The sequence below is a fragment of the Aplidium turbinatum genome, chromosome 13 (genome assembly GCF_918807975.1).
Source record: "Aplidium turbinatum chromosome 13, kaAplTurb1.1, whole genome shotgun sequence".
Classification (NCBI taxonomy): Eukaryota; Metazoa; Chordata; class Ascidiacea; order Aplousobranchia; family Polyclinidae; genus Aplidium; species Aplidium turbinatum.
The window spans coordinates 18,305,385-18,332,680 of NC_137484.1; the positions used below are offsets into that span (position 1 = coordinate 18,305,385).

The 27,296-nt window shown below is 38.5% G+C and overlaps 1 protein-coding gene across 1 annotated transcript; it reads left to right on the forward strand.

Annotated features, from left to right (window-relative positions):
* The first annotated feature begins 1,228 nt into the window (after window positions 1–1,228).
* On the forward strand, window positions 1,229–21,654 carry LOC145782008 (solute carrier family 12 member 9-like). Its single transcript, XM_082593736.1, has 18 exons — window positions 1,229–1,429; window positions 1,877–2,108; window positions 2,989–3,136; window positions 3,517–3,675; window positions 4,265–4,383; window positions 6,024–6,131; window positions 7,321–7,432; window positions 9,310–9,467; window positions 9,725–9,932; window positions 11,107–11,299; window positions 11,816–11,951; window positions 12,284–12,463; window positions 13,054–13,165; window positions 13,725–13,929; window positions 14,740–14,865; window positions 15,697–15,867; window positions 16,543–16,752; window positions 18,187–21,654. Exons 1-18 carry the CDS (start codon window positions 1,313–1,315, stop codon window positions 18,367–18,369), a joined length of 2,877 nt encoding a protein of 958 aa, XP_082449862.1. The 5' UTR covers window positions 1,229–1,312; the 3' UTR covers window positions 18,370–21,654.
* Window positions 21,655–27,296: the final 5,642 nt, after the last annotated feature.

Sequence of the window (27,296 nt, forward strand, 5' to 3'; positions counted from 1 at the left end):
ATGGATGGTGGAGGACGTGGTAGATTTAGCTTCTCTTTTTTAGTGTTTCGTTGTTCATGGGCTTTTTGTATCCTGATTTTTCGAAAATTTTTGTGCCTTCCCTAGTTCTTTTTCTCCAGAGTAATCTGTCACTAGCAAGTTGTTCCCATGAATCCAGATCAATGATTGCATGGTTGAGGGAGACTTTCAGCTGGTCTTTGCATCTCATTTTTCTTTTTTTTCTTTAAATAAAATACTTTTCAGCAACGTTCTTCATTATTATTATTGTAACTGTCTCCGCTGCCACTGTAGCCAAATCGTTTGGCATCCGCTGGCTTCGATCAGTCTTTCAACAAGGTTGATAGGACCTCCATTCTGTGTTGTCCTTTGCGATGTTTTGCAATCGATGGAGATGTGGTGTGCTGAACAGGGATCCCAGGCCAGCTTTTCTGATGTCAGATCTCAGCAGTTGTAATAAGTTGGTACGGTGACGTCCGGTTCGGCCTTGGTACTTTTTGCTGCCAATTATTGCAAATTCAAGGGCAATTCAACGTTCTTCATTTATTAAATTATTACTAGTGAAAGTTTAGTTTATCTTACAAGACTTAGATTAAAATATTAATTATTAATGTAAACGAGTTATTAACAAACTAAATTTATAGGGGGGAATTTAGATTTGAATATTGACTAAAAGGGTCCACCGGTTAAAAAAGGTTGGAAACCACTGGCCTAGTGTATAACAAACTAGCATCTAGCAATTTTTAGTCTTCTATCACAATTACAATAGAAGTGATGGGGCTCTGAAAATGGCTGAAATTCCTATTCACTACCCCTACAAGTCAAAAACAAGGGTAGCACCCAAACTTCAAATGGCTGCCATGGGAAAGCCATTAGAGATATTGATCTAAAACTTAGGATTCTTTTGTTTGATAATTTAACCTAAGGCATAGTATAACAACTTTTCAGAAAAATCTGAGAGGTGCCATATCGGTACAAGATATCTTCATATTGGCTGTTTTCATATGGAATGACCCATTGTGCTTGAATTGTTGTGTTTGTTATTTCTCTGCTGTGGCTGTGGGTATAAGATGTGGTAATATATACCATAGCAACTCAGATTTTTATCTTAACATGCTTTGTTGTTTTTATTTGTTCTATCTAACAAACAAAAGTTTGCTTTTATGCGCTCATAAATAAGCAATGATTCAAGTTTTATTTTTTAAAGGTTTAAAAAAATTGTGCATAAGGATGGTCACTTGGTTTAAGACATTTATATCACAACCCAGTATTGGAGAGCAGTATTAATTGTTGGATAGCAGATATAAAAGATACCATGCCTGCTTCTGGATCTGAAAAAGACTTGTTAGTTTCTGAATCTGGTCACACAAATTACAACACTTCTCCAAATCATAGTTCAGTACAACTATGCAATTTAATGGACACAAACCAGGTATGTTGTTGATTACATCAAAACGAAAAAATTTCTGAAAAAATTTAAACCATCAAGAAAAGCTAGCGCAGATTTGTTTATGTGCTTTTGCAATTGGTTTGGTTAGATATGCTACCATGTCATATAGCTACCATGCCTACCTATCTACCTAGCCTACAAAAACTACCAAATAAAACTGAAAGTGGCTCAAAACTTATTGTGGCATTTGAGAAACACATTTTTTCTTTGAAATTGGTACCATGAATCCTTTTATTTGAAAACTCCAACCAGTCTACTTCATTGGTTTGGTTGGCATCAGTGTTTTAAAACCTTTCAACCAAGTAGCCTATAAAGTATAAGAAACTACCAAAACCAAACTTTTCTAAAAAAATGTTGTCAGTTTGTGTAACAATGCAGCTGCAATATCAATTCAAGTTTTTAAAATATATTTGTGTAATTCTATTACAGAGTCACGATGGGCAACAGCATAAATTGTCAACCTTTTTTGGAGTGATCGTTCCATGTTGCCTATCAATGTTCAGTGTTATTATTTTTCTGCGGATGGGTTTTATTGTTGGTCAAGCTGGTCTTCCGGAGAGCATAGCAATGGTTGTACTTGCCTATGCCATCATTGGTCTGACTGTTCTTTCCATTTGTGCCATTTCAACTAATGGAGCAATAGAAGGGGGTGGTGCTTACTGTATCCTTTTTATATAACTGTAACTATCACTTACTGAAGTTAAAAGTTACGGTAACTTCCTTCTCTTGGTATTTTTAAATCTCCTTATCTAAATATTGTCCAACAGGACCAACACTGCTGTATTTATGTCCTCAGTCATCACAAATTTTGTTTGCTTTACTCATGGCTACCTAAAGGTACGGCCTGATTTGTCCTATTTTGCAGAAACTTTCAAATTTTGCTAACTTTGGACAAATGTTTCAATAAATTTTTCTAGAAATTATATTTTTACGCTTTCTTTACTGTTTTCCTCAGATGACACAATAGGTTTTAACATCCTCAGATGTTAAAAAATAAAGAAAATTTGATTTCGAAGATTTTAGTCAGACTGTTAATTTTTCAATAACAGTCTGATTCAGCGTTTTTCAACTTACTTTTTCTCATTTGCTACTGCTTTCCCAAGGCAACAAAGAGCTTTTGTATCAGTAGGAGACAACAAAAAGTAAAAAAATCCCAGAAAATGTCAGTCAAACACTAGCAGTAGCTGTAATCAAAATGTGACAAATCAGGCCGCATCTCCAGGTGGCCATGCTTGACTTTAAAACATATGTGATACGGTACTGTGGTACTGTCTTCACTTGATTCACACACAAGACCGGATGATTGCATAAACAATTTGCCAAGCTTGTTTAATGTTCATGCATTTTACTGATATTTCTAATAATTCAAATATTTTTAGGCTACCTGGACATTGAATGTTTTCATTGATTTAAATATTTATATATATCATTAAATTATTGTTCTGAAACTACTATAGATCACTATTGTACTGCATGATGTTATTGATCCCCTAATATATGCACTATTTTATTATTATTGCTTAACAATACCTTAAATGCAGTCATGATAAGCCGTGCACTTGGGCCTGAATTTGGTGGAGCAATTGGTTTGATGTTTTTTTTGGCTAACGCTGCATCAGCTGCTCTGTATATTTTTGGTATTGTAGAGGCAATGGTATCATTTTTTGGTGATGAAGGACAGTTAGAGCAGTAAGTACGGTACCTTAACACTGTAATATAGTAAAACTTGCAAAATAGTCTAATGTATTGCTTTGTGCTACCCTTAATCTGAAGCTGCTGCATTCTCATCTCAAATGAATTTAATGGTTAAAACCGTTAAATGGAACTAACTTGTTCATTTGAGCAAATGTTTGTTAGATATGATTTCAACATGTAAATGTAAACAGTGAACAAGCACAGGACTATGGCAGCTTAACAAACCTCTGCAAACATTACTTTTTAAGGCCACGTGGAGGTGAAATTTAATAGTTAAATCCCAGCTTGAAGCAAGTTATATTTCACTCTGTTTACTGTTAGGAATAATTTCGAGAGTTATTTTTGATAATCTACTTTCTTTTTATTTTCGTCAGGGGTGTTTTTCACACCAGCATGGGTTGGGATTATCTGTATGGCACGGTTATCCTTTTTATCTGCTTATTGGTCTGTATTATTGGAGCAGACATCTACGCCAAAGCTACATTCATCATATTTGTTGTTGTTATTGTATCACTTGCTTCCGTAGTTGTTAGGTAAGTAATCAAAATCAAGAGTTTTGTTTGTTCAATTTGAGCCAGAAAATTGTGTCTTATGCCATTTTAGAGCGTTAAGTTTGCTTTGAATACCGTATGTAACAAAGTAGCCGTTGTTTTTTTCGTCTTTTGCACTCTTAGACCTTCAGTTTGATATATTTGAGAAAGGGTAAGGGAATTGATAATAATATTAATGTATACCAATCTTCGTCAACGTCGCACTACTAAAAGACTCAAGTTGCAAATCGGGGTGCTGCTCACCATCTGTGCGCAGTCAAGCGGAAAAGTCAAACAATGTTAGAGAAACGACTCGCACAAGAGTTGCAATGACTTTTAGTTACAGTATAAGGAAGTAAATATTTTAAAACGTGAGATCTTTTGTACACGTTTGTACGCGGTGAAAATGCTCTTCTTTCAGTTGAGGTTTTATGTAAGAAGATTTTTGTTCAAGTCCGTTTTTTCAGTTTATACTTTTTGCAATGAATAGTGTGATATATTTTAAGTTACTAATGTTAACTTGTTTTGATATTCAACCCTTTTTGTTGTATTTTAATGAATTCTTTTCAAGTTCTTTTCTATCTTATTGCAGCTTCTTCGCCCAACAAGAGATCATTCTTTTGTCTAATGACACATTGGCGAGTACTTGCAACTATTCGTCGATCACGTACACTGGCTTAAACATATCAACGATGCGCGATAATGTACCTTGTGAGTATACACACTGAGTGTACTGCATATGATTTTTTATTGGCTATTTGTTGAAATTTTGTTGTCTTACTTGCTTTTCAACAAATATTTCTACAAGACCTATTGGATGTTGCATCTTAATACCATGCTCAATTACGAGAAGTTTATATTATACAAGAAATATCAATTTACTAGAACAGTTGTTAGCGGCCACAATCCACATCCTTGGCATTGTTATTGACTGCAGATATAACAGTTCACTACTCGTGACGTTTTTAAAGGATAACTGTTAAAAGGATAAGCCATTGCACAAAAGAGCTGGACATAGTATTGAGTAACTATAGAATTATACAGCTTCGGTAGAGAGTTTGTCTTGTTGAACCATAGGCATACGAAGCCGAGCAACGTTATCAAGTTTAACATATTAAAGATTATTATATTTACAAAAAACACAAAACTACGCAACAATTAAATGTCGAACGTTTTCGACATCACATGATGTCCTCTTCAGGAATAACATATATACAATTTTTACTACATCTGAATAAAATATAATGGTTATTATAACTATAAACAGGAAAAAACAAAAACTGCACAGTGCTTCTGACTAGCTCAAACTCAATGATATAGGCTCTGCGAGAATCAAAGGTAACTGCATCAAAAGGTGTTGAACAGATCACATGATGTGGTAGAAAGGCAAGGTGCAAAAAAACTAATTTTAAAATACAGAGAGCAAGAAAGATGAGCCGCAAGCATACAATTGTCTGTTCCAAGGTGGATTGTTACGTTTTATGTACAGGGCTTCTAAGATTTTAGTTTGATACTCAGACCTGCCTCTGGACATAATCTCAAATTGTTTTATTGAAATTGTTTTACAACGTTTGTATATATATATATATGTTATTCCTGAAGAGGACATCGTGTGATGTCGAAAACGTTCGATATTTAATTGTTGCGTAGTTTTGTGTTTTTTGTAAATATAATAATCTTTAACATGTTAAACTTGATAACGTTGCTCGGCTTCGTATGCCTATGGTTCAACTATAGACTTTTAAAACCACATCAGGCTGTAAATTGTAACTGACCTGTGTATTCTTTGATGCTATGTGTTTGTAATGAATGTGGTAATGCAATCCTAGATAACAAACTGCAAACTTCTATTTGAACAATTTGTCATGTGACACTGAACTAACAAAAACGCTTGAAGCTGTGTAATAGTCACATGCAAAATGAATTGTACCATCGAACTCTTCCCATGTCAGACCTTTCCAAACAGCAAAATCCGTCGTTTTTACATTGATTCAACGTCTGCAGACGTTGAATACGACGGATTTTGTTACCAACTGCCTAGCTAGCAAATATTGACGTCGAATCAATGCAAAAAAGGCTGATTTTTTATAGCTGGGGCTCTGCATGTTTTTTCATGCTGTATGTTTTTTGAGAGTTTGAACTACGTACTTCCTGTTATTTTGGCGTGAATTCAAACTTGAAAAGTCAAATCAACAATCGCATAATATGTATGAATATTCAAACATGACATGTTGTTCTCTATACGTCACAAAAAGGGTTTGCTGTCTGGGCAGTACCTACTACGAATCGCGTTTATGCTACTTTGAAAGTAATTTTGTGAGTGGTTTTTAATATATTTATCTTTTATTCAGCTAATTTCACCAAGGATTACACCACTAAGAAAACTCAGACCTTCATCTTGGTGTTTGCAGTTTTATTTAATGGTTGTACCGGAATCATGGCTGGTGCTAATATGTCGGGTAAGTTGTGTATCATAGCTTAAGAATTAGAGTTCGGCAGAGTAGTGTATCGGCCAAACTCCGTGCATCGGCTATTTTCGTCAGTACATTCTTGTCAGTATCGCACCGGTTGCCACAAAACTCTTGACCATCGCCTTTCGGAAGTCTCTCAAGCTATAGCAGTTAAGCTTGCACGTGCAGTGAGACTGAAACTTAATAATATGCTGCTTTGCTGGTGAGTGCTCAGCCCAGTGGTTACAGCCAGAAGCAACTCCCTCTCTCTACATTACGCAAGAAAGTGGAAGCTCGACCAGCAAGCTGTTTGATTGCTTTGCAAAACAGTGATAGGTCATGGAATCAAGTGACCTATTGTGAAAGATTTGAACTCCTTTTCCCTCGCTCTGTTAACCCAGCTGGAAGAAACAACGAATTGTAACAGTCTCATGTGCTCAGTCGCTGAATCTCGGTGAATGAAGAGATGGGTTTTTCATCGTATTAAGCCTTCGGCACTAGCAAGGGTAGGGTGACTAGTTCCCTTTTCAAGACCGCGTTTCCTAAGTAGCTATGCCCTAGTATCCTGATTAGGCTAGATGGGATTCTCCTTGGAAAACGAGTATCTTATCCGCTGTGCCATTCTACCGTTGTGTAATGAAGTTATTATGAAGTTACGCCGGTTTATTGGCAAAGAATATGATAACATTTCACAATCACGGGCCGCTTCATGAATCAACTGAAAAGTTTCCTATTTCGGTTGGAGCGCAAAATCTGTGCGATGACTAATACCTGGTTGGTTCTCGAACAACCACAACTGTTAATGCGATAAATTTAAGAACTGCAGTCGTCAACAGTTTTGTCAAAAAAAATGATTCAACTTCAAAAATTTTCTGTCACATTGATGACGTGTTAGTGCTTTTTACTTACCTCGTTGGTAACTGCACACAACGTTACAATTTGACGCAAGTTTGTTTTTAGCGTGGTGCACAGTTTTTATTTGCCTTCAGGAGCGTGTGAAGACGAGAGCATACGTACACTACCCAAAGTCGGGCGTGGCTTGATTGCGGCACCTCGCTTTTGCACGTAGTTGTAGTGCCAAGTAAAAGCAATAGGAAGCTTCAACTTAGGTCATAAATTTATATATGTCTCGCTTACACATTTAATGGCCTCCTGTCCGCCACGGTGCCATTAGTTAGAAAGACTTTATTGTTTTTAGGTGATCTGAAAAATCCGAGTCGTTCTATCCCGGTGGGAACTATTAGCGCATGTGTGATCACTTTCTTCACCTATCAGCTTCTCATCATGCTGATCAGTGCAACCAGCCCCAGGTAAAGGACTTTTATCAATGTACAGTATAATGGTATCAATGCATGAAGTTGTTAGGCCTATGTCGCGGTTTAGTTTAAGCTTGTAGAACGAGTTTGCATGGCTGCGTTGTATTTATCGGTGCATCTACTTGTTTACACCTACTTATAATATGGGGTCTGCTACTATTCGGTGAGTCCGATTCGGTGATTTCCTAACCTCTAACCCCTAACCCTAAAACGGCAATGATAATTAGGCTACGGTACCCAATAATTAAAAAAAAAAATTGAAAAAATCCCCTGTTAAGGGATCGGACTCACCGAATCGGACTCACCGAAACGGGCCATTCCGTATAATATGTGCTTTTACAGCGGAGCACGTCTAATTTCCTCGGGTGACTAATTAATGCCTGATCAAGGAGAGTTATTTCTCTTCCCGGCAATGTTTGCTTGTGCGGCCTCAGTTGTTTCAGGGGTGGAAGGTGTGAATGCGACTATTGTATTGTTTTCCTTTTAACATGAAATTGTTCGAACTTTTATGTTAATCTTTTAGTATATTTTGTCAGCGCGGCGGAATTTGTTGGTGACGGTTTACTGGTTTAATGAGAGAAGTTGGCTTTCAACTAGAAACGAAATAATTTATGTTGTTTGTTGCGAAGCGCAACCAAATATCTTCACTGGCAGCAATAAATCTTTTATGCGCTTTTCTGTCTTCAGCTATTCATTAAATGTTGCATTCAAACAAAATGTACCGAACTTTCCTTTGATTTTAATATAGGATTTTCTGGAAATTGCTGACATTATTGCTGGGCAGCCTCGGTCTTTATGTGTCTTCCCGTGCAATCCAATGACGAGCTCACGTAAATGTTTCTGGGTTGCTGCTACCTCCAGCAATGGTGTTATGATGTATTTAGTTTACCACTTTGACATCTTACAAAGCTCAATATTTTTATTCCGCAGTTGTTTAGCTCGCGAAATCAATACGATAATATTCACTGCTCAGATAATAGTATGTCATTTTCCTCTTACTTTGCCATGTGTACTGCAATGGCTTTAGGCTTTTCCAATTAGGCTTAATAGCCTTAATTAGGCTTTTCCATGCCGAATTTTGTATGTTTATAAGTAAATGTCATTCAAGTTTGAAGAATCTCACTTGACGTTGTGAACCAATGTGTGTTGTTAGCCTGCAGATTCGAAAACACAGGAAAGCATTTATTACTAACAAGACGAAATTATTATCATAAACCTCAAGTGCCCGCCATTCACCGTCACACTCTTATTTGTCATTTTGTTTTCGCTCGATGTTGTGCAATGCTAAAAGGTTGTCGACTGCAGTCATTCTTTGAATTTGGTAAAACTGTTTTACTGCGCGTGACGCCAATGAAAAGCTTTGTATTGGTCAACTGACCGGAACGTGTTGGCTTTTTTGTCTCTTGTGCCAAGCATTGCACCTGTGAAGTATAATCATTGCTAAAATAAAGATTCTTTTAACCACAGACATATACAACCAAGCAACCACACGGCATTTAACATAATCGATTAAAATTGAACAAAACTATAAGCTACAAACGTTTTCGGCCATACACACGTTAGCCCTTATCAAGTAACAAAAAATAACTGCTTATCATATCTACAATGAAAATGAATAACTGATCTAAACACTGAATTGAAAAACGAAATGCTTCTTTTGTTTCTGAACCAGTTGTTTTGTGTATGGTTCAACTATCGATTGTCTATCGTCTACCGAAAATATATTTTGGTTAACCGACAAATCCGATACAGCAGTTGATTCTTAGCAACTGAACGCCTATTTCTCATCTCATGATTGTACTAAAATTGTTTTTCGGAGGTTAAAAGTTCAGTTATTAGTTATAATCTAAAATATCTTCATGTGATTCCAGAGAACTTCTCCAATGCGACTACAGCTTTCTTCTACGGATCAACCTGTGGCCGCCATTTGTTGTAATCGGCGTCTTTGCGTCGTCATTGTCGGCTGCATTAAGCTGTCTCATCGGGGCCTCTCGAATCCTGTACGCCCTGGCGAGAGATGATCTATTCGGTACGTCTATTTTGGCCTGGATTGTGTGAAAAGAAATCCGTCACTTGAGACGTTTTTGAAATATCTCTTCATTACACACTTGCAACTTGCGAATAATTTCAATGACGATACAAAGCAGCCCATAAGTAGCAACGTTTGTAGACCACCAATTGCACCGTAGTTGAATTTCAACAGTATTAATGCACACTGCGCAGTCGATTGTACAAATGTACAATGTTATAGTAGGTTTATAAGTATTGTCTGTTGCTTTTCCACAGGGGTTGTATTGCGACCCGTGATGAAGACAACTCGTAATGGGAACCCCATTGCTGCCGTGCTGGCCACATGGTTTCTTGTGCAATTGACTTTATTTGCCCGGAAGATCAACACCATTGCGCCGATCGTCACAACGTTTTTTCTCTTTTCATATGCTGCCACTGATCTAGCTTGCTTAGCCCTTGAATGGGCATCGGCTCCAAATTTCAGGTGCGTTGTTCTGCGTAGCTCATTTTTCAAATCATAGCCAGCCAATGGTTGTTTGAATTTCCTGTTTGACATTCAAAAGCTTTTAGGTTTACCTTAAGTCCGTAATGTTAGTTAGATCTTGTTATTTCACTTATAGTTGGATGCACCAAGAACGGGTTGTTTAAGCAGCCGATTAAGGTAATCCTCGGATTAGATAATCGAGCACCATTTTGCCCAAACTTTATATGTGGATCAGTAATCGGAGGGTTTAATCAGCGGATTAAGTCTGGGGCATGAGAAAAAAACAGTCTGCGAAAAAAAGTTCTTTATCAGCAGATATACCTGATCGGTGGATAGTTGGTGTATCCAACCCTCGATATGATAGTGAGTCACCCAACTTACGGTTCCCACAAAGCAGTAGGCAGGTAACTGATGACACAACACCATTGTTGTGCATCATGCCGCGGTATACGCGTGTCGCTTCCTGCTTCCTTTTCAACAGTGCATGCCAACTGTCTGATAATACAACGCCTTTCGCAGCCATCTAAACGTTATATTACAACATCAGGTCCCAAATCTGTGTCACCTGTCTGTTTCGGCATAGAATGTTTTGTAACCTCAAAATCGCTTCTATTAATGCGCTGTCTTCCGTTTTAGCTATTTGATTCCCAGCATTGTTATTGCGCATCAATATCAAAACCGTCAACGCTATTATAAAAATCAACGTAGTTTTGTGTACTAGGATTGCGGTCTAATAGTAAAATCATGCATTTTAAAGTTAATTCTTGCGATATTCGCTAAGGGTACTGGAGTTGTGTTAATTTTACATCTGTCAACAAAACACATTTTTTCATCCAGTTGTTTCTGAAATTGCCTGCGGATTTTTAATTTGCGTGCATTGCATAGCTGGACATCGACTTTGCCCCTCAAGTTTATTTTAAAGTTTCTTTTTATTTGAACCATAGAGAAATAAAACATAGTAACTTTAGCGGGTTTAACATACTTTATTCCACACAAAATATAACATAATTAAAAAAAAATAAACTCAAACGTTTTAATGAAAAATCGTAAGATAAATTTGACTATGCACTGTAACTGTAGCGACACTCAGGACTGAAAGCACAAACTGAACAAATGATACGAGAATGATTGCGAGTAAATTATGCGGTGGGAAACAGATTTCTTTTTATCTCAGGCCAACGTTCAAGCTCTTTACCTGGCATACCTGTCTCCTCGGCTTTCTCAGCTGCATCGTCATGATGTTCCTTGTCAGCCCAATCTACGCTTCAGTGGGAATCGTTGTTTTGGTCATTCTTGTCATTATAATCCACTACAGAGTCCCTACCTCGTCCTGGGGCTACATCAGTCAAGCCCTAATATTTCATCAGGTTTGAACAATCCTCAAGTTTGTAACAACATTTTTTTTGTGTGTGACAATTTTTTTGTCTTATCCAGGCGTATGCCCAGTAGTTAAAGATTTAGATTAAGTGGGCGAACCTAATCTTAGACATGGGTCCACCTTCAGGCATGTCTTTAAGTGTCCTGCCAAAGGCACAGCCACATGCTCTTGAGCGGTGTCGAACCGGCGTCCTTTCGAACACCGTGCCAGCGGTCTCACCGCTCAGCTTTGTAGCCGACCTAGCCGTGTGATATATTGACTAATAAAACTTTTCTGCTTTTGTGAACCAACCCAGCAAACTATCCACTTGAGGCGGTTGACTGTCTCTTATCATTAAATCCTGTTACTCAACGCAACAAACAACAACAAGATCGTGTGATATCTGTAAGCTACCGTATCAATCCCAATGCGAGAATTGTACCCAGCTAACAAAATCTGTCACTTATACATTGGTTTCAACGTCTACTCCACCGCCTTGGTGGTAATGTTGTTTTTTCAACCTCAGGTTCGGAAGTACATGCTCATGCTTGATATTCGGAAGGAGCATGTCAAGTTTTGGAGGCCGCAGATATTATTGCTGGTCAAAAATCCCCGAATGTCTTGTCAACTTATCGACTTCATAAATTCCATAAAGAAGTCAGGTAACATATCCTCTGTTGCTAAATGCTAATATAAAAAGTGTTTTTTCTTCAGACTGATAACCGAGATTGACAGAATAAAATTCCCTGTTTTTGTTAAATGTGAATTATTCAACCCGCTAGGTGCGGTGTAATGGATAGCTGCGCTTGAAATGCGTTGCTCAAGCGCACACCCCGAGAGTCGAACCAGGGACGCTTGTTCTTGCCGTTTTTTCATCACTCACAAAGTCGGGCACTTAACCAACTGAGCTATCCGCGCAGGACGTCCGCTATGAGAAGTCAAAGTATATTTCTTGTTCAAGTTACCAAAGTTTTAATTTGGTTTCACCATTTAGGATTGTTTGTTCTTGGCCACGTGAAGATTGGCCGTCTGGCTGACATGTCAACTGATATTCTGAGCGTGGATTATCCGCATTGGTTGAACTTGGTGGACCTTTTAGGAGTGAAAGCATTTGTCGAACTAACCCTTTCAAGTTCAGTCAGAGAAGGCACAGAGCACTTACTCAGGATCTCAGGTCAGCTGCCTCGCATTTGCAAGATTCGGGTAAATTTAGATATTTTGTGTTTTTCGAACGGGTTAAATTCATGCATGCAAAGCACATATTGAATAACAAATTCGTGAAAAGAAAAGGTCAAATTTTATTTCAGTTCATCAAGACGTATGTAACAACAACAATTTTTGGGGCTCAATTATATTAAGTTATATCTTTAGGGGTGACATCTGCAAGTCCATATTTTGAATAATTTTTTATGTTAGTTCGCGTCTTCACTAAGGTGGAGAATTTTTCAATGGCCACTGAGGACGTGTGATGTCATACTTAACTGTGAAAGGTTCATCTCCGGAATAAGAAAAGGAATTAAAAGCTGAATCCAGGAAGCGTTACAAACTTACAGCGTCGGTCTCGAGGCTTTGCATCGCCAGCAAAGGCTTCACATGAAGTGTTCGAAATTTCCACATGAACTCTCGTTAACTACTCAGACAGCAAAATCCGTCATTTTTACATTAATTCAACGTCTGCAGATGAGACTGCATTGAGCGAACAGAAACTTTCTTTCCGAAGAACAAAACCTTTTCTTTGCCTTAATTTTTCACTTTCAACCGCAGGTCTAGGTGGCATGAAGCCGAACACCATTGTGATTGGTTTCCATGACGACTCTCCCTACCGTGACACGTTCAAGGATGTTGGCTTACTTCAGGACAAGCGCAAACGATCAGGGTAAGTTCGTCCCTGGCCTGTCGATCTACATTTCTTATATTGACGTAGATTTTCTACCTCTAGATTCACTAATGTGCAGTGATCGTACCTTTATTCTTTATTCACTTTTATTAACGTAATATTTTTATACATTACAACGCATAGCTTTGTTTAACGTGTACACTGTACAGTGTACACATGTGGAAATTACTGGGTGCTTCAAAATGTTTGTTGCGTTAAACGTTCTTGTACCAGAACGTTTCCATGAGGAGTTATTAACTTTAAGCCATCAATGTAATTTAAGCTTAAGTCTTATAGTTGTACTGTAATAAAAATAATATTTTATGTTTTTTTCTTTGAATAAAAAGAGGTGTTACCCCACCATAAAGAACCAACTGCAACAACCAGTTTTAATACCACGGTACCACCGACTGCTCTGCTTCCATCACTCCTTTTTAAACAAAAAATCTAATGCATATTCCCAATACATCATGATAGTTTTAAAGTTAGGTCGAAGTTGAGTGATTTTTTAATTGCAGTGGAAAGCCTTCAACTTAAAATAACCTATTTGTCGAAAAAGGTCCAAGTTAACGGCTGCACTGACCGCCTCCAGTCCTCCTCCTCCTTCCGATGAGGTCAATGACAACAGTCTGGAGACGTTCTTTCAACCTCCGGATTCAGAGTCCGCTCAACATGACAACCTAGCTGATGAGGAATACGTTGCTATCATATCGGACGCCCTGAAATTGCACAAAAACGTTTGTCTGGCAAGATATTTTAACCAGGTCATTGCTACAATACTGAGTAATGAAGATTATTTTAATGTGGGGTTGACAATTGCTAGAAGATACTTCTTCCCTGTACAAGTCATTGAAGTTAACACATGCTAGTCTGATTTTTGTTGCTCTTAGTGTTTGCTAGTATTCATGGTGTGGTTGAGCTTTTATGGTGAACATCTGCAGTAAAACCCATGCTTCTGAACCCTGGTCAAGGCAGTAGTAATTAAAACGTAATTTGCAAATGACTCGTAATAACTTGTGAAGTAGAGTGCTTTCTGGAGGTGAATAAAAAATATCAGTAACCTGTCAATTTAATGTAGCAGCTCCACACAAAGTGAAAATTACATGGCTTTTTGATTCTTTTCATTTTTTAAAAGATAACGTCTAAAAAGACAAGCAAAAGATAATGTCAGAAATCCTTAGGATCGAAATATTGGTCTTTGTCTGCAGTTAAAAGTGTCTTTGTGGAGCTACAATGCTACATGTATTGAGGGTTACTGAAATAGATTTATGCATATCAGCAGTTTGTATCCTCTGTGGTTTCTTCTCTTGTATCATGGACCAATCCTATAGAATATAGATGTTTCTGTAACATTGGTACAACCCTTCATTTTTTTGAGTTTTCTAGAGGATCTGAAATTCATTTTGTTTTTCTGCATCGATTGCAAATGATTGCTAGGCATATATTCTTAAACTTTCAAAGACATCACATTTGCGTTGAAACGCATCGTTGGCTGTTGTCATAAGATGTTTAAAGCAGCAATGAAATTATACTTTGGTCAGTTGGTCTTATGCGAGATTATATAATATTTACAGTTAGACAAATCTACTGTATTAGCGGACAAGGGCACCATCTATTACATAGACGTTTGGCCCGTTAACTTCCTCCGTCCTCTACTGGAACCCACCGAACCAATTAATCCTTCTAGTCCAAACGCAGAGGTAAGGTGTCGTGATTCTTGAGACTTCAGGTTGTTCGCATTCGTTTTGTAGACATTGTACATTAATGTGTGGCTAACTCAGAAAGGAAATCAACCATCTTTTTGCATTGATTGAACGTCTGCAGACGTTGAATCAATGTAAAAAGCAGTTGGGATTGACGTTGTTCATATTAACCCAACCACGAACCCGTAAAGTTTCTGTTGTGCAGCAAAGGCTGCTTTGCACAATGTTAAAAAAGTTTTATAATGAGTTGTTTGGCTTTTAACTGCCACTTCGTCAAAACCAGCCTCTTGTTTTATTTAGCACTTTTTCAAGCATTATGTGCGTTTTTAGTCTAACTATTCTCGTTCTCCCGCCAGCAAATCAGCCTCATTTTACATTGATTTAACGGTTATAGGCGAATTCTTCGTAAACAATTCTTCGTAAAGCAATTCTTCGTAAGCAATTCTTCGTAAAACAATTGTTCGTAAACAGTTGTTGGTGAAATAAAATTCGTATAAGAATTTTCGTAAAGCATTTCTTCGTATACATCAAATCTCCATTGCATGCACGAATAAATGCTTTGGGAAGAATTGTTTTACAAAGAATTAAGTTTACGAAGAATTGTTTTACGAAAAATTGCTTACGAAGGATTGCTTTACGAAGAACTGTTTACGAAGAAAACGTCGGACACCGATTTAACACACAATTTGAATTGGGACGATTGAAGACCTTGATGGTATTTAAAAATTAGCTAGTTTTCTGTTTAGGGTGCAACGTTCTGTTGTATGCTCGATTCAATGTCCAAAAGTTGGATGATTTAAGTTTAATTTCATCCGATTTCTGATTCAGAGCTTCAACCAACCGACCTCGTACTTTGACACGACCTGCGTCTTCCTCATGCAAATGGCTTGCATTCTTAACATGACGCCGTTTTGGAAGAAGAGAACGAAACTGCGAATATTTCTTTGCGTGGAACCTGGTAATGACACCTTCGTTGCACCTGGTGACCAGGAATTGGAGGTGAGGCAAATTTGCTTCGTCGTCTTAGTTTTCTGTATATTGGTTGAACACAGCGGACCAAGTTAGTAGAAGTTGCCATTTTTACATGATTTCAACATCGTCAGATTGTTGGCCACTTTTACTAACTATAAATGACAACTGTTCTATCGAATGAGTTTTCATCTGAATTGATTTTTTTGTATACTCGTACAATGAGAGCATTGGCAGGTGGGCCCAAAAGATAAACGTTTCTCTTTCCTCATCTAGCAAATATGGTCGTTTTTGCATTGATACAATGTCGGAAGACGGTGGATCAATCTAAAGAAGATCAACTTTTTAGTTGGGTCTAGTCTGATGAAGGCATTGCGAATCTTGTGTACGTGAATCAATGCAGATTTACATAGTTATTTCACTTTTTAGTCTACAAAACGTTTGATGACGTTTATACGATGCAAAAACAACAACATTTTACTCTACGCAGCAACAGACCGAAAGAGTATGTTTTTGTAGTACATCTCTGACGTGGATTAATTACGTGAATCATCTGAAGTGTTTAATTCCTATGCAATAAGCTCGTAAAAGTTTTGATCGATTTGGGTGCCACTTCACCGCGCAGTTATGAAACCACTTCAAATTCACATTAAGACCTCATTCAAAGTTCATTCAGCGTGACACTAACCTGCTTGGATGCTTCAGGACTTTCTCAAAAGTGTCCGCATCAATGCGGAGATCAAGCAAGTGGCTTGGGACGACGTTCCCGGGCAGGACTTGAGCGCCTCGGCTGAGTTCGCCATTCACGATCCTTCCAAGCAAGCAGGCGGTCACTATGACAGCAGCGAGAATCTTCACGCTTCGCAGACGCAGCCGATCAATTCTTTAGTGAACGATGTGCCGTCTTACTTAAACGTAAGTGTTGGTTGTTTCGTGCGTGGAGATAACCTCAACGTTTGTACTTGAGGAGCACATTTTTAAAAGCAGATTACTAATTACCGTACTAAGTTTCAATAATTGTTAATATTTCTTTTAACAACTTTCTGTTAATGTACTTGTGTTGAAAGATTTTACAGCTTTACGACCTCTCAGCAAGACATGCTGAGACGGTGAATATTTTTTGCATGCACACGGACCAATTCGCTGTTGTCTTCGTTCAGGCAACTGTTCTAGGGAAAGTATTGTGAACACAAATAACTTTAAGTTTCTGCTTAAGTCGAAGGTTTGCATCGACTTGTAAATGTCAAACTGTTGCAAATCCCAACAATATATTTCACATTGATTTAACATCTACATTCGTTGAATAAATGTAAAAAGATAGATGTTGTTCTTTAGAAGGCTCCATATATCGTTATTAACCGGACTATTGCTTCCTTTTGCTCAACAGCTGTGTGTGAACAATGAACATCCACCAGTGTAAAATAATTTGTTTATTCTGTTGCTGGCTTGTGCTAACCTTTGCTTTGAATTTGTCCGTTGTTGTCTGTCTTTCTGCAGTGAATCATGTTTGCGTATTTGTCAATTTGTGCGTTTTATTTATTGTACGAATGTCCCGGTTCGTGTGAGTGACAACATATTATGTTTAAAATTTTGTAGGTTTAAAGTATCTAACACGTTGTAAAGTGCAAATAATTTGGTGACGATAACGACTATTGATTTGTACTTCACAGTGTCGCTGTGTCACGAAAATTAATGTAATAGTAACTTGAATTTTCCTGTTATTGTCTAGTTTAGATGCGAGAATATCTAAAACTCAAGTTTCACGAAGTTAAGTCATTAAACTTCACAGTAATGCACGTGATAATGGGGTTAGCACTTAGGCTCTTTCTTTAAAGCGGTTTCTTTTGTAAGGCAAAATGCAACATTGCACTTGTCACTCGAATGGCTGTGACTCTACCACTACTAGCAAGTACGGATTATTTTGATGAGTTCTGCTCGAAAAAAGTTGTTCAATATGTGGTGACATCATGATTCATGAACCATAGCTCTTCTGTAGTGCGAGGCAACTCCAGGTGTTTAACTGTTTAGCTACTACAGTATACTTCCCACTTCCCAGTATACAAATCAGCTTGTTAATATATTGATTCAACGTTTGCATACGTTAAATCTATCTTAAAGGGCTGATTAGTTGACTTGGTTCTTGGTTTGATAATACGGGTGGTTTTGTTTTCATGATTGTGATTCGTGGTATTTTTTGTCAACAACCATTTTTGTTGCTACGACAATCTCGGTTTAATTGCGCTTCATTTTAGACCCGCGCATAATCCCATTACACGCTTCTGTAGAATTTAGTGGTTCAGATATCGTGCTAGTTTGATTACACGACTCAGCAACTTTTGTACTTTGCAGCGAATCAACTCATTGATCCGTTCCCAACGAGCTTCAACCGCCGTCACATTCCTCTACTTACCAGCGCCACCTTACGGTTGCAATCCAAACGAATATGTCGACATGCTCACCAAAATCAGCAACGACCTGGGACCAACCTTCTTTGTGCATGGGCTATCGCATGTCATATCAACTGCTTTGTAGAGAATTTACTATAGGGCCTTTGATTGTATTTTATTCTCTTGTATTTTAAAGTTTTTGTTTTTGGTGTTTCTTTATCTGTGACCATACTAGTTTTTGTACACGTGATATTTTCCATTGCTGCATGATGTGGAAGTGGCAGCCATGGATATTGGATAGACTAAAAGAAAATTGGAATCGCAGTAGAAACCAACTCAACATTGAGGTATGTGGGTCCCGACGACAAGCATTCTTTCATCACTTGCAAAAAAGATTTTGGCTAAACCGAATCAAGCTATGTTGATAACCAGCAGCATTGACAACATTAGTGGAAGAATCATTCCAGCTGCCCAGACAACAAATCAACCGTTTTTTACATAAATTCAACGTATGCACATTGCACACGTTGAATCAAAGTAAAAAACGGTTGATTTGCTGTCTGTGAGCAAACAGGAACAGGTCTGTAAAAGTCTGTAAGCCGTTTGGTTTCAGAAAAAGTTCCAAATAATGCAGAAACGACCTGTTTCATGGAATCACTCCGTCAGAGGTTTAAAATAGAGCTTTGGCAGATCGTCTGTATTGCAATAGTAGCTTCATGCATGGCTACCTGCAGATGTGGCTTGGTTTATCACATTTTCAGATTTGACTACCGCTTCTTCTTTTACTGTTTGACTGAAATTTTCTTAGGTTTTTTGACTCAATGATATAAAAGCTTTTTGTTACCTTGTGGAAGCAGTGAAAAATGAGAAAAAATAAGTTAAAAAAAAGTGCAATCAAACTGTTAGCAAGCCGCCAACTGTCTGACTGAAATTTTCTGAATAAAATTGTTTTTGTGTTTCAAAGCCTGATGATGTTAAAACCCTATTTGTCACCCCAAAAAGACATTAGAAAAGCTGTTAAATATTATTTTTAGAAAAATTTCATTCAGACGGTTACCACAAGTTGACAAAATCTGAAAAAGTCTGCAGAATGTAGCAAACCACCCCGTACCTCTTGGTAGCCATGCTCAAGGTATTGTGAACCGGTCAACTTATCTGCTTTTGTAATATCGATGCATCGTATTGTTGTTCAGGTGGTAGTAGCCTAGTGTAAAATTGCGTATTGTCTAGTGTCCACTGCTTTTATTTCTCATTTTCATGCAGTGCCAGATTACTTCTTGTAAAGTTAAACGTCCAATTCATTTAGCAGTTGCCTGTTGGGGTTTGCTTGCTCAAACGTCTTGTGCTGTAGAGTTCACTATTTGTAGTCAATCTTATCAGAGATTGAAAATATTTTCGCCAACAGTAAGATTTTTGAAATGCGTGCCGTATTTTTAAACTTATTCCTTTCAACGTTTTTTCTGAATAGTTTTTGATTTTAATACCTTGATCTTTTGCTGGTTGCGTTTGTCTGAATGTAGCTTTGTTTGGTGCAGGATTTCCCAAGCGCTTTTTACCAGGGCTGTGGAGTCAGGCGAAAAGTGTATGACGCCTACTCGATTTATGACTGACCGCCTCCGGCTTCAGGGTTGCCAGATTTTTTTTTATTCAATCTCACTTTAATTGTGATCGAAATTGAATTGGCGACTTACACAAAAACTGACGAGACCAAATACTTCTATTTTGAGGTAAAGTTTTAGAGTGAAATACTGAAAAAAAAAATGCAAACAAAATTTTTATTGTTCATCGTTTTGTATCAAGTCGAAGTTGGTCTTTTCTTTAACGACTCCGACTCTGGACACGCTAAAACTCCTCGACTCTAACTCCACAGCTCTGCTTTTTACAACTGAAGTATGCATTTCGGTTGTAAAAAAGAATCCAGCAACCGGTAGGCTATGTACCGGTAATTTTTAACAAGGTTCGTAGAAGATATCAGTTTGAATGTCTGCGCGCTCGGCAACACTGGGCGTCGGGGTGTTTTGAATGCTACAACTGCACATATTCTTAAACACAACTGGGTGGTGGTCAATTTGACATGTACAAGTACTGTAGGTCATCGCTAGACATATTTTCACTCGATGTTTTGGTAATTTTGTTTTTATGCATGGTGGTGCCATACCCTGCTGTTGTTGAAGTGTTATTGAATCGTTGAGCGTCATATCCTAATAAAATATATCAGTTTAAATAAGCCAAAGCGGTTTTGGCCATAAAAATGACCCAGTGAAACTGTACAGCTGCTCGTATTGTGCTTGGGTTTATGCGAGCTCTTTTTCTCCCACTTCATTGTGTTACGTTTAGTGCAATATCACACTCTTTGTGGTGCAGCACGGCTGTGATTTTGAATTTATCGCTTTTTGATTTTAGCTGCGTCAAAAAAGAATTCTGCAGCCGAACACATCATTCTTGTTCCTGTGATGGACCTGTCCTGTTATTGCAAATCCTTTGTAATCTGCGAAGACGCTACTCACGCTGAGCGTTCGCAGTTTATAAAATATTCATAGTGGCATTTGTTTTGTCGATAAACAAGGTACTGGTTGCACTGGCAGATCCAGAGGGTAGCAATCGCCTCCCACCCTGAATCACAGAAAAGTAGCTTTATTCACGATATATATTTGAAGTCGCCCCCACTCCCCAAAGCTACTTGCTGGATCTGCTCCTTGTTGGTTGTGCTTTGAAATAGATACCGTATGCCTACATTGGTATTGTCAGTATTCACAATAGTTGTTTCAGGTATTTATCCTGTAGTGTAAACCATTAAGATGGATCCAGTGGAGTGGTGCCACACTTCGTTTCCAATCTGCCATGTAATCAAAACCCGATGCTGTCACCGCAAGTCAACTCTTCAACAAACAATAAAACAACATGTACCGTATGTTTTTGCTTTTCCTTTCGCATCCGTTAGATGAACGTTGCAACTAGCTACGGCTAGAAACCGTAATATTGCTGAGGACCACCCAAACTTGGTAGTATTTAAAGATGGAACTGTTGCACGCTATGTCACATGTTTGGAAGAATGTACAAAAATGAAATGAATGAATTTACATCAAAACTAAATGGCGGTTTTGGTTTCGACGCCACTGGCCATAAGTTGATTCTCAAACTCAAATTGCTCTGAGGGCCAAATGAACTGGAAGGCCGCAATACTTTTTTGTATTACGGAAAGTTAAGCCTGTTTCCCTGGCCCATTCCGTCATTTTAAATTTGCGAATGGGTGCTACAGTTCACGAACATTCGATGTACACCCTCCTTTCACAAGCACCTCGACTCCACAACCTAAGCTGGTGGACCTTTCCCCGGGTACATAGCCACCGCAAAATTACACTGTTCCCCGCCGCCGTGGGTGTGGCAGGCCGGTTCTTTGATATCTCTGGCCTTGCTATGTTTATTATGCTCTTCTCGCCGTGTCAATTCATTTGTACTCGCGCGTTGTCGATGCTGATAAAACAGTTCATCACCCTTCAATAAACAAAATAACAAGAGTAAGAACGCAATAAAAGAGATAGTAGGCCTAATAAGAACAAACAGATAAACAACACTGTAAAAAAATCCAAACAGAACGACGGACCTGAAGAACAAAAATCTGTTACCAAAATACCCACTCTCAAAAAGCGCAGAAAGAAAACGAAGTCCTTGAACTGACTGCCGCAAATGGGATAACAAGGTTGCTATTGCGATAATTCACAAGAAGTGAATAGGCAATGTGATTGTGATGTAACAATCAGAGTTTCTTGTACGCATTGAAATGACGCGACAATGGGCTAGGGCAGGGGTGTGCGGCCCGCGGGCCAAGTGTGGCCCGCAAAGAAAAATTGTGCTGCCCGCGAAGATGTGCCAGTTTTGAATTGTGTGCGGCCCGCGAAACGTGTTTATAATTTAGTTTAGTCTGGTAGTCTACGTGCAAAAAATTCATTGTAGAGTGGATTGTACATTTCCACCTTCTGTTAACCATTTAGAAATCTCCCACCGGCGACGGCTAATTCGATTGTATTTAATTATTTGGAACGTCAGTAGATCAGAGGCACAGAATTGCTCAGAGAATAGCTCAAACTATGAAACCGTATTCTGACGGTAATTTTGTGAAGCAGTGTCTTATCGATGTCGCAGAAGAAATGTGCCCTAAAATGAAGAGTGAGGTCGAGAAAATAAGTCTGTCACGCAGGGCCGTAGCCAGACCGCAGAGCAAGGGGGGGCCGAAAAAATTTGAATGATTTTGGCATTTTAACCTCTTAAACACCGGTATCCACAAAAATTGCAATATGTCAGTTTAGTGTTAAGACCAGTAGCGTAGCCAGGAATTTTGAAAGGAGAGGTTTTGACGACCGGCGGGCGAAGCCCGACGGCGTGTTCGCCTAAGACGACACCCAGCGACGGGGGGTCTGGGGGGCCTCCCCCAGAAAAATTTGAAAAATTACTTTGAATTTGGTGCATTCTGAGAGCATTTTCAACAAAAATGTGGGTATGAATATTCCTGTAAAATGATGCTGTCAGGTGGCATAGCAAAAGGATAAGATCATGTTTTCTTCAGCATTTTTCGGAAATAAAGCTAAGTCTCTATGTTTTCTTGTTGCTAATTCCTGGCTGAGATGTTTGAATGTTAGGTATTGGCACAACTCGCTCTTTTAATGCAGTTTTGTTTAAAATTAGGCAAATTTTTTTAGACTGAAAGCATCATGCTCAAGCATAAAGAGACTGAAAGCATCATTCTCAATATCGTGACGTCACACGCGTGCCAAAGGGGGGGGGTTGTAACCCCCCCCCCCCCTTTGGCTACGCCACTGGTTAAGACCAACACTGGTCTCTTATCACGGCAACCATATTACAATGACCAACATAACAAAGCAATTGTTGACTTGTTGTATAAATAGCGGTACTTGTTACGAGCAAAAACTTTAACTGGCTCGAAGAAGCTACTGCCGAGGATTTTGATATTTATGATTACATTCCGCCTATACAACCGTGAGCTAGTCTATTGCAATTGCAGTCGCGGATGTTTGGATGCAAGCCGTCTCACAAACAAGTTTAAATCGATAGATTTCGATACAGAATGTTCAAAGGCCATAAGCACTAAGTTTGCCTGTCTTGGTTGTAACATGCTCCGTCTAGTGGGAGCGTCAGCCCTTGTTAACACTGAGAATCCACACTCACAAACGGCAGTGTTAGATTCAAATGTAGCAATATCTGCTGCAAGGTTGAACACTTCACAGATCAGAAAACTAGAAACAAAATTTATTTACACTGATTGGATTGAAGAAAAAAAAATAAACACTGCTTAACTGCACAAATTTGGTTTATCACTGCACAGATTGGTTATCACTGACCCTTAGAATTAAGTATGGTAAGTAATGGGTATGAATTAAGAATGGTAAGTATTTAAGAATGGTAAGAATTAAGTATAGCCTAATTTGTACCGGTTTGTAGGCCTGCTGGAAATCCATTCCCTCTTTGTTAGGTTATCATTCTTTCCCAAAACATTTTTATTTTACTCAGTTTCTGACAATTTTTTTACCAACCTAACACGTGTTGGCCTTGGTTGAATTGAACCTGTTGAGGTTGCCAAAGGAGGAGTTAGGGGGGGGGGGGGGGCGAAATTGTTTAATCATCATAGCTGTTAACTAAACAAAACAATTGTAGTTAATTGGACCAGTTGGAGCTGTGCAACGGGAAAATGGGAAAAATCATTATAATTGCAGCTGTTGTTCAAGAATGTTGGGATTTTGCCAGGGGGGGGCGAAATTTTTTTCAGGGGGGGGCGAGGCCCCCCCTGGCCCCCGGCTGGCTACCGGCCTGCTGTCACGGTGGACGATAGCGAGGCGTATCGATGATCTTGCCTGTGATATTAGTGACACTCTCAGGGATAAGGTGAAGAACTTTGTTTCATGGAGTTTTGCGATCGATGAAAGTACGGACCAGAAGGACACAGCACAGTAGGCCTTATTTGCGAAAGGAGTGGACAAAAACTTGAACGAAAGGAAAGAGCTTCTGTCATTACATTCAATGAAGGGCACGACAACTGGTGCTGACATCTTTACTGAAGTAATTGATGCTTTTGACAAGTTTGAATTGGACTTGTCCAGCTTATGCGGAATCGCAACTGATGGTGCTCGATCCATGTCCGGAACTGGCATTGGATTCATAGGTCTCTTGAAGTCTACCTTGAGGGAGAGTAAAATCGATGATGACATAGCAATTTTTCATTGTAGCATTCACCAGCAAAACCTGTGCGCAAAACCCTTGAAGTTCAAACATGTCTTGAGCCCGGTTATTAAGGCAGTAATTTCATTCGAGCACGAGGGCTCAACCATCGTCAGTTTAAAAGTTTCTGAATGATCTCAACACGACACATAAAGATCTACTTTACTTTTCCGAGGTGCGTTGGTTAAGCAAAGGCTGCATGTTGCAACGATTTTACGAACTGCGGAAAGAAGTCATCAATTTTTTGATTTTTACCGAAAACATTTCTACCAAGATGACTTTTCACATTCGAAAAAATTCATGGCTTCAAAAATGGCTCTTTTTAGCTCAACGTATTTGTGCGAACAATTTTTTTCTAAAATGGGCGTCGTAAAACCGCCCTATCGATCGGTTCTGACAGACAAACACTTGGAAAATGGACTTCGAATTGCGAGCACTTCCATTAAAGTAAATTTGGAAAAAGTCGTCGGGAAAAAAAGCCAGCTTTAAATTTCTCACTGAACTCGTAGTCGGTGTGACAATACATTTGAATAGCAGATTTCTTCAGAAATTTATGCGTCTTAACTTAATATTTCTGCGAGGAGATCACCTATAATATAAAAGATCAATAACAAAAATAAACTACTTTTTTGTGCCTGCAACTACTATAAAGCATATGTTAAATAAACGTGCGGCCCGCGGTTTCACCCAGATATTTATATATGGCCCTTCTTTAATAAAGGTTGGACACCCCTGGGCTAGGGCTGAAAAGTTGTGTGATGTTTAATGGGCATTTTAGATTTTTTTCAGCAAATCTAAAGTGAATATGATCTCAGAAAGTGAAAAAGAGTATATTTAAATTGTTAATTATTTAAAAGTTCAAAATTGCATCGCGGACCGCACCAAAACGTCCTCCTCAAACTATCAAATAGCAGAAACCATTCAGTGATACATAAATCAGGATGTTATAGCATCAGATTTTTCATCTTGAAACAGTTTAACATATCGTAATACAAGAAGAATATATTCTTGATGGAAAACATCTGGAGTAGCATTTACTAATGATCACAAAATATGCGCTTGTTCTAAAATTCGTTTATTAGCCTATTAATTTGGTAGCCTACATTTTTATTTTAGCGGTAAAATGGGCTCTCCTCAAAAGTGAGAAACTACTGGTAGCCTACTCGTTTTTCCTTTGGATTTTGAAAGCCTACTTGTGCTGGAAATCTCAATAAGTGTCTGACAACACTAGCAAGAATGCCAGCGCTAGGTTTTTCCACCTAGATCTGGGTTTTTTGACCACATCTTGGTTTTAAGTTGTTGTTTTTTCAAATTTAGGTAAATCTAGGTTTTTCGGTTTGTAACTTTTATTTGATTCAAAAAGTTGCTGATAGGCTACAGCTCAACATAAGATTCCAAAAGTAGCACAAACATGGTGGCTTTCTTTAGAACAGGTCATCAGTATCAGCAGCATAAGTTATTAGAACAGTGGGTAGCGCTGGTTCCGTATTTTCAATCTCAATATAAGACTGACAAGGTTGATGTTGATGGTGCAAAACGGATTGATGATGCACTTGTTAATTGTGGAACAAAGCATATGCTCGTTTTTTTTGCAATATGTTCTTAAAATGGTAAATAGTGTCAACCTGGAATTCCATGGTGAGCATTTTCGTCTGCACAAGTTGTATTTTATGGTTTCTAAACTTTGTACAGAATATAGAAATTTTTGAGTCTTCTTTTTTCTTTGGGTTTTCTTTGCCTCGTCTGGGTTTTTTTGAACACACGATCTAAGTTTATTGAAAATTTGTCGCTGGCATCCCTGAACACTAGTAATTGGGAAAGATTTGACATCAAGGATGCCAGAGCTTGGTTTTTCCACCTAGATCTGGGTTTTTTTGACCACATCTGGGTTTTAAGTTTTTTTATTTCAAGTTTAGGTAAATCTAGGTTTTTAACTTTGTACAGAGCTTGCACAGTATTAAAGCACTGGGATCTTAGATAAATGGTCCACACTGCAACACAAAAATGATAAGGTACACCGGTAATGTTTTTTTGCATCAGCTACTGCAGTCAGTGAGGTACAGGATGCTGAAAAAATGATCCAACTTTATGAAAATGTGGATGACTAAAAATTGGAGTAGGCCTAGTAGCCTACAACTATTTGTGTTACTGAGCATTTATTTATTGTAAATTTGAGTTATTCTTTTCAACAGTACCGGTATGTTCAAATAAAAAAGGCAAAGCAGGGTTTGTTGCTAAGAACCAAGTTACCGTAGTTGTAGGCCTACACCAAACTGCAAGCAGTAAGCAGGCATGATGATTCTCCTCAGCCGCAGTCTACAACTCACACAGCAAAAAGTTTAGTTCAAAAGTCAAAACTAACCTTAATGCCTAGCCTATACACTCATACATCTAGTCAGTTTTAGAAATTTTGGTTAAACACAGACTAAACCTTGCTAGCTAGACGCTTTACCATAAAGGTAATTTTGAACCAAAATCTTTGCCGTGAGCCCATATAGGCCTTACCAAGCTCTTGTTTTTGTAGGCTATATAGTTATATTACACATATATTAACTGGTCATATTGACTGATTGAATCTTTATCCTCGGACTGGGAAAGCTTCTTGCAGAGCTTAATCCTGGCAGTTTCGCATACTTGTGAAGGCTTTGAATCACTGACGCAGGCCCGGTCACCGAGATCGACAGAGTGGAGTTTCCGATTGTTGAAGTGTTGTTGCCAGGGAATTATTCCATCCAATAGATCCCGCTGAATGGAGAGCAGTCCGTAACGTGCGTTGCTCAAGCGCACACCCCGAGAGTCGAACCAGCGCCGCTATTAATCTTGAAGTTTCTTCGTTCCAGA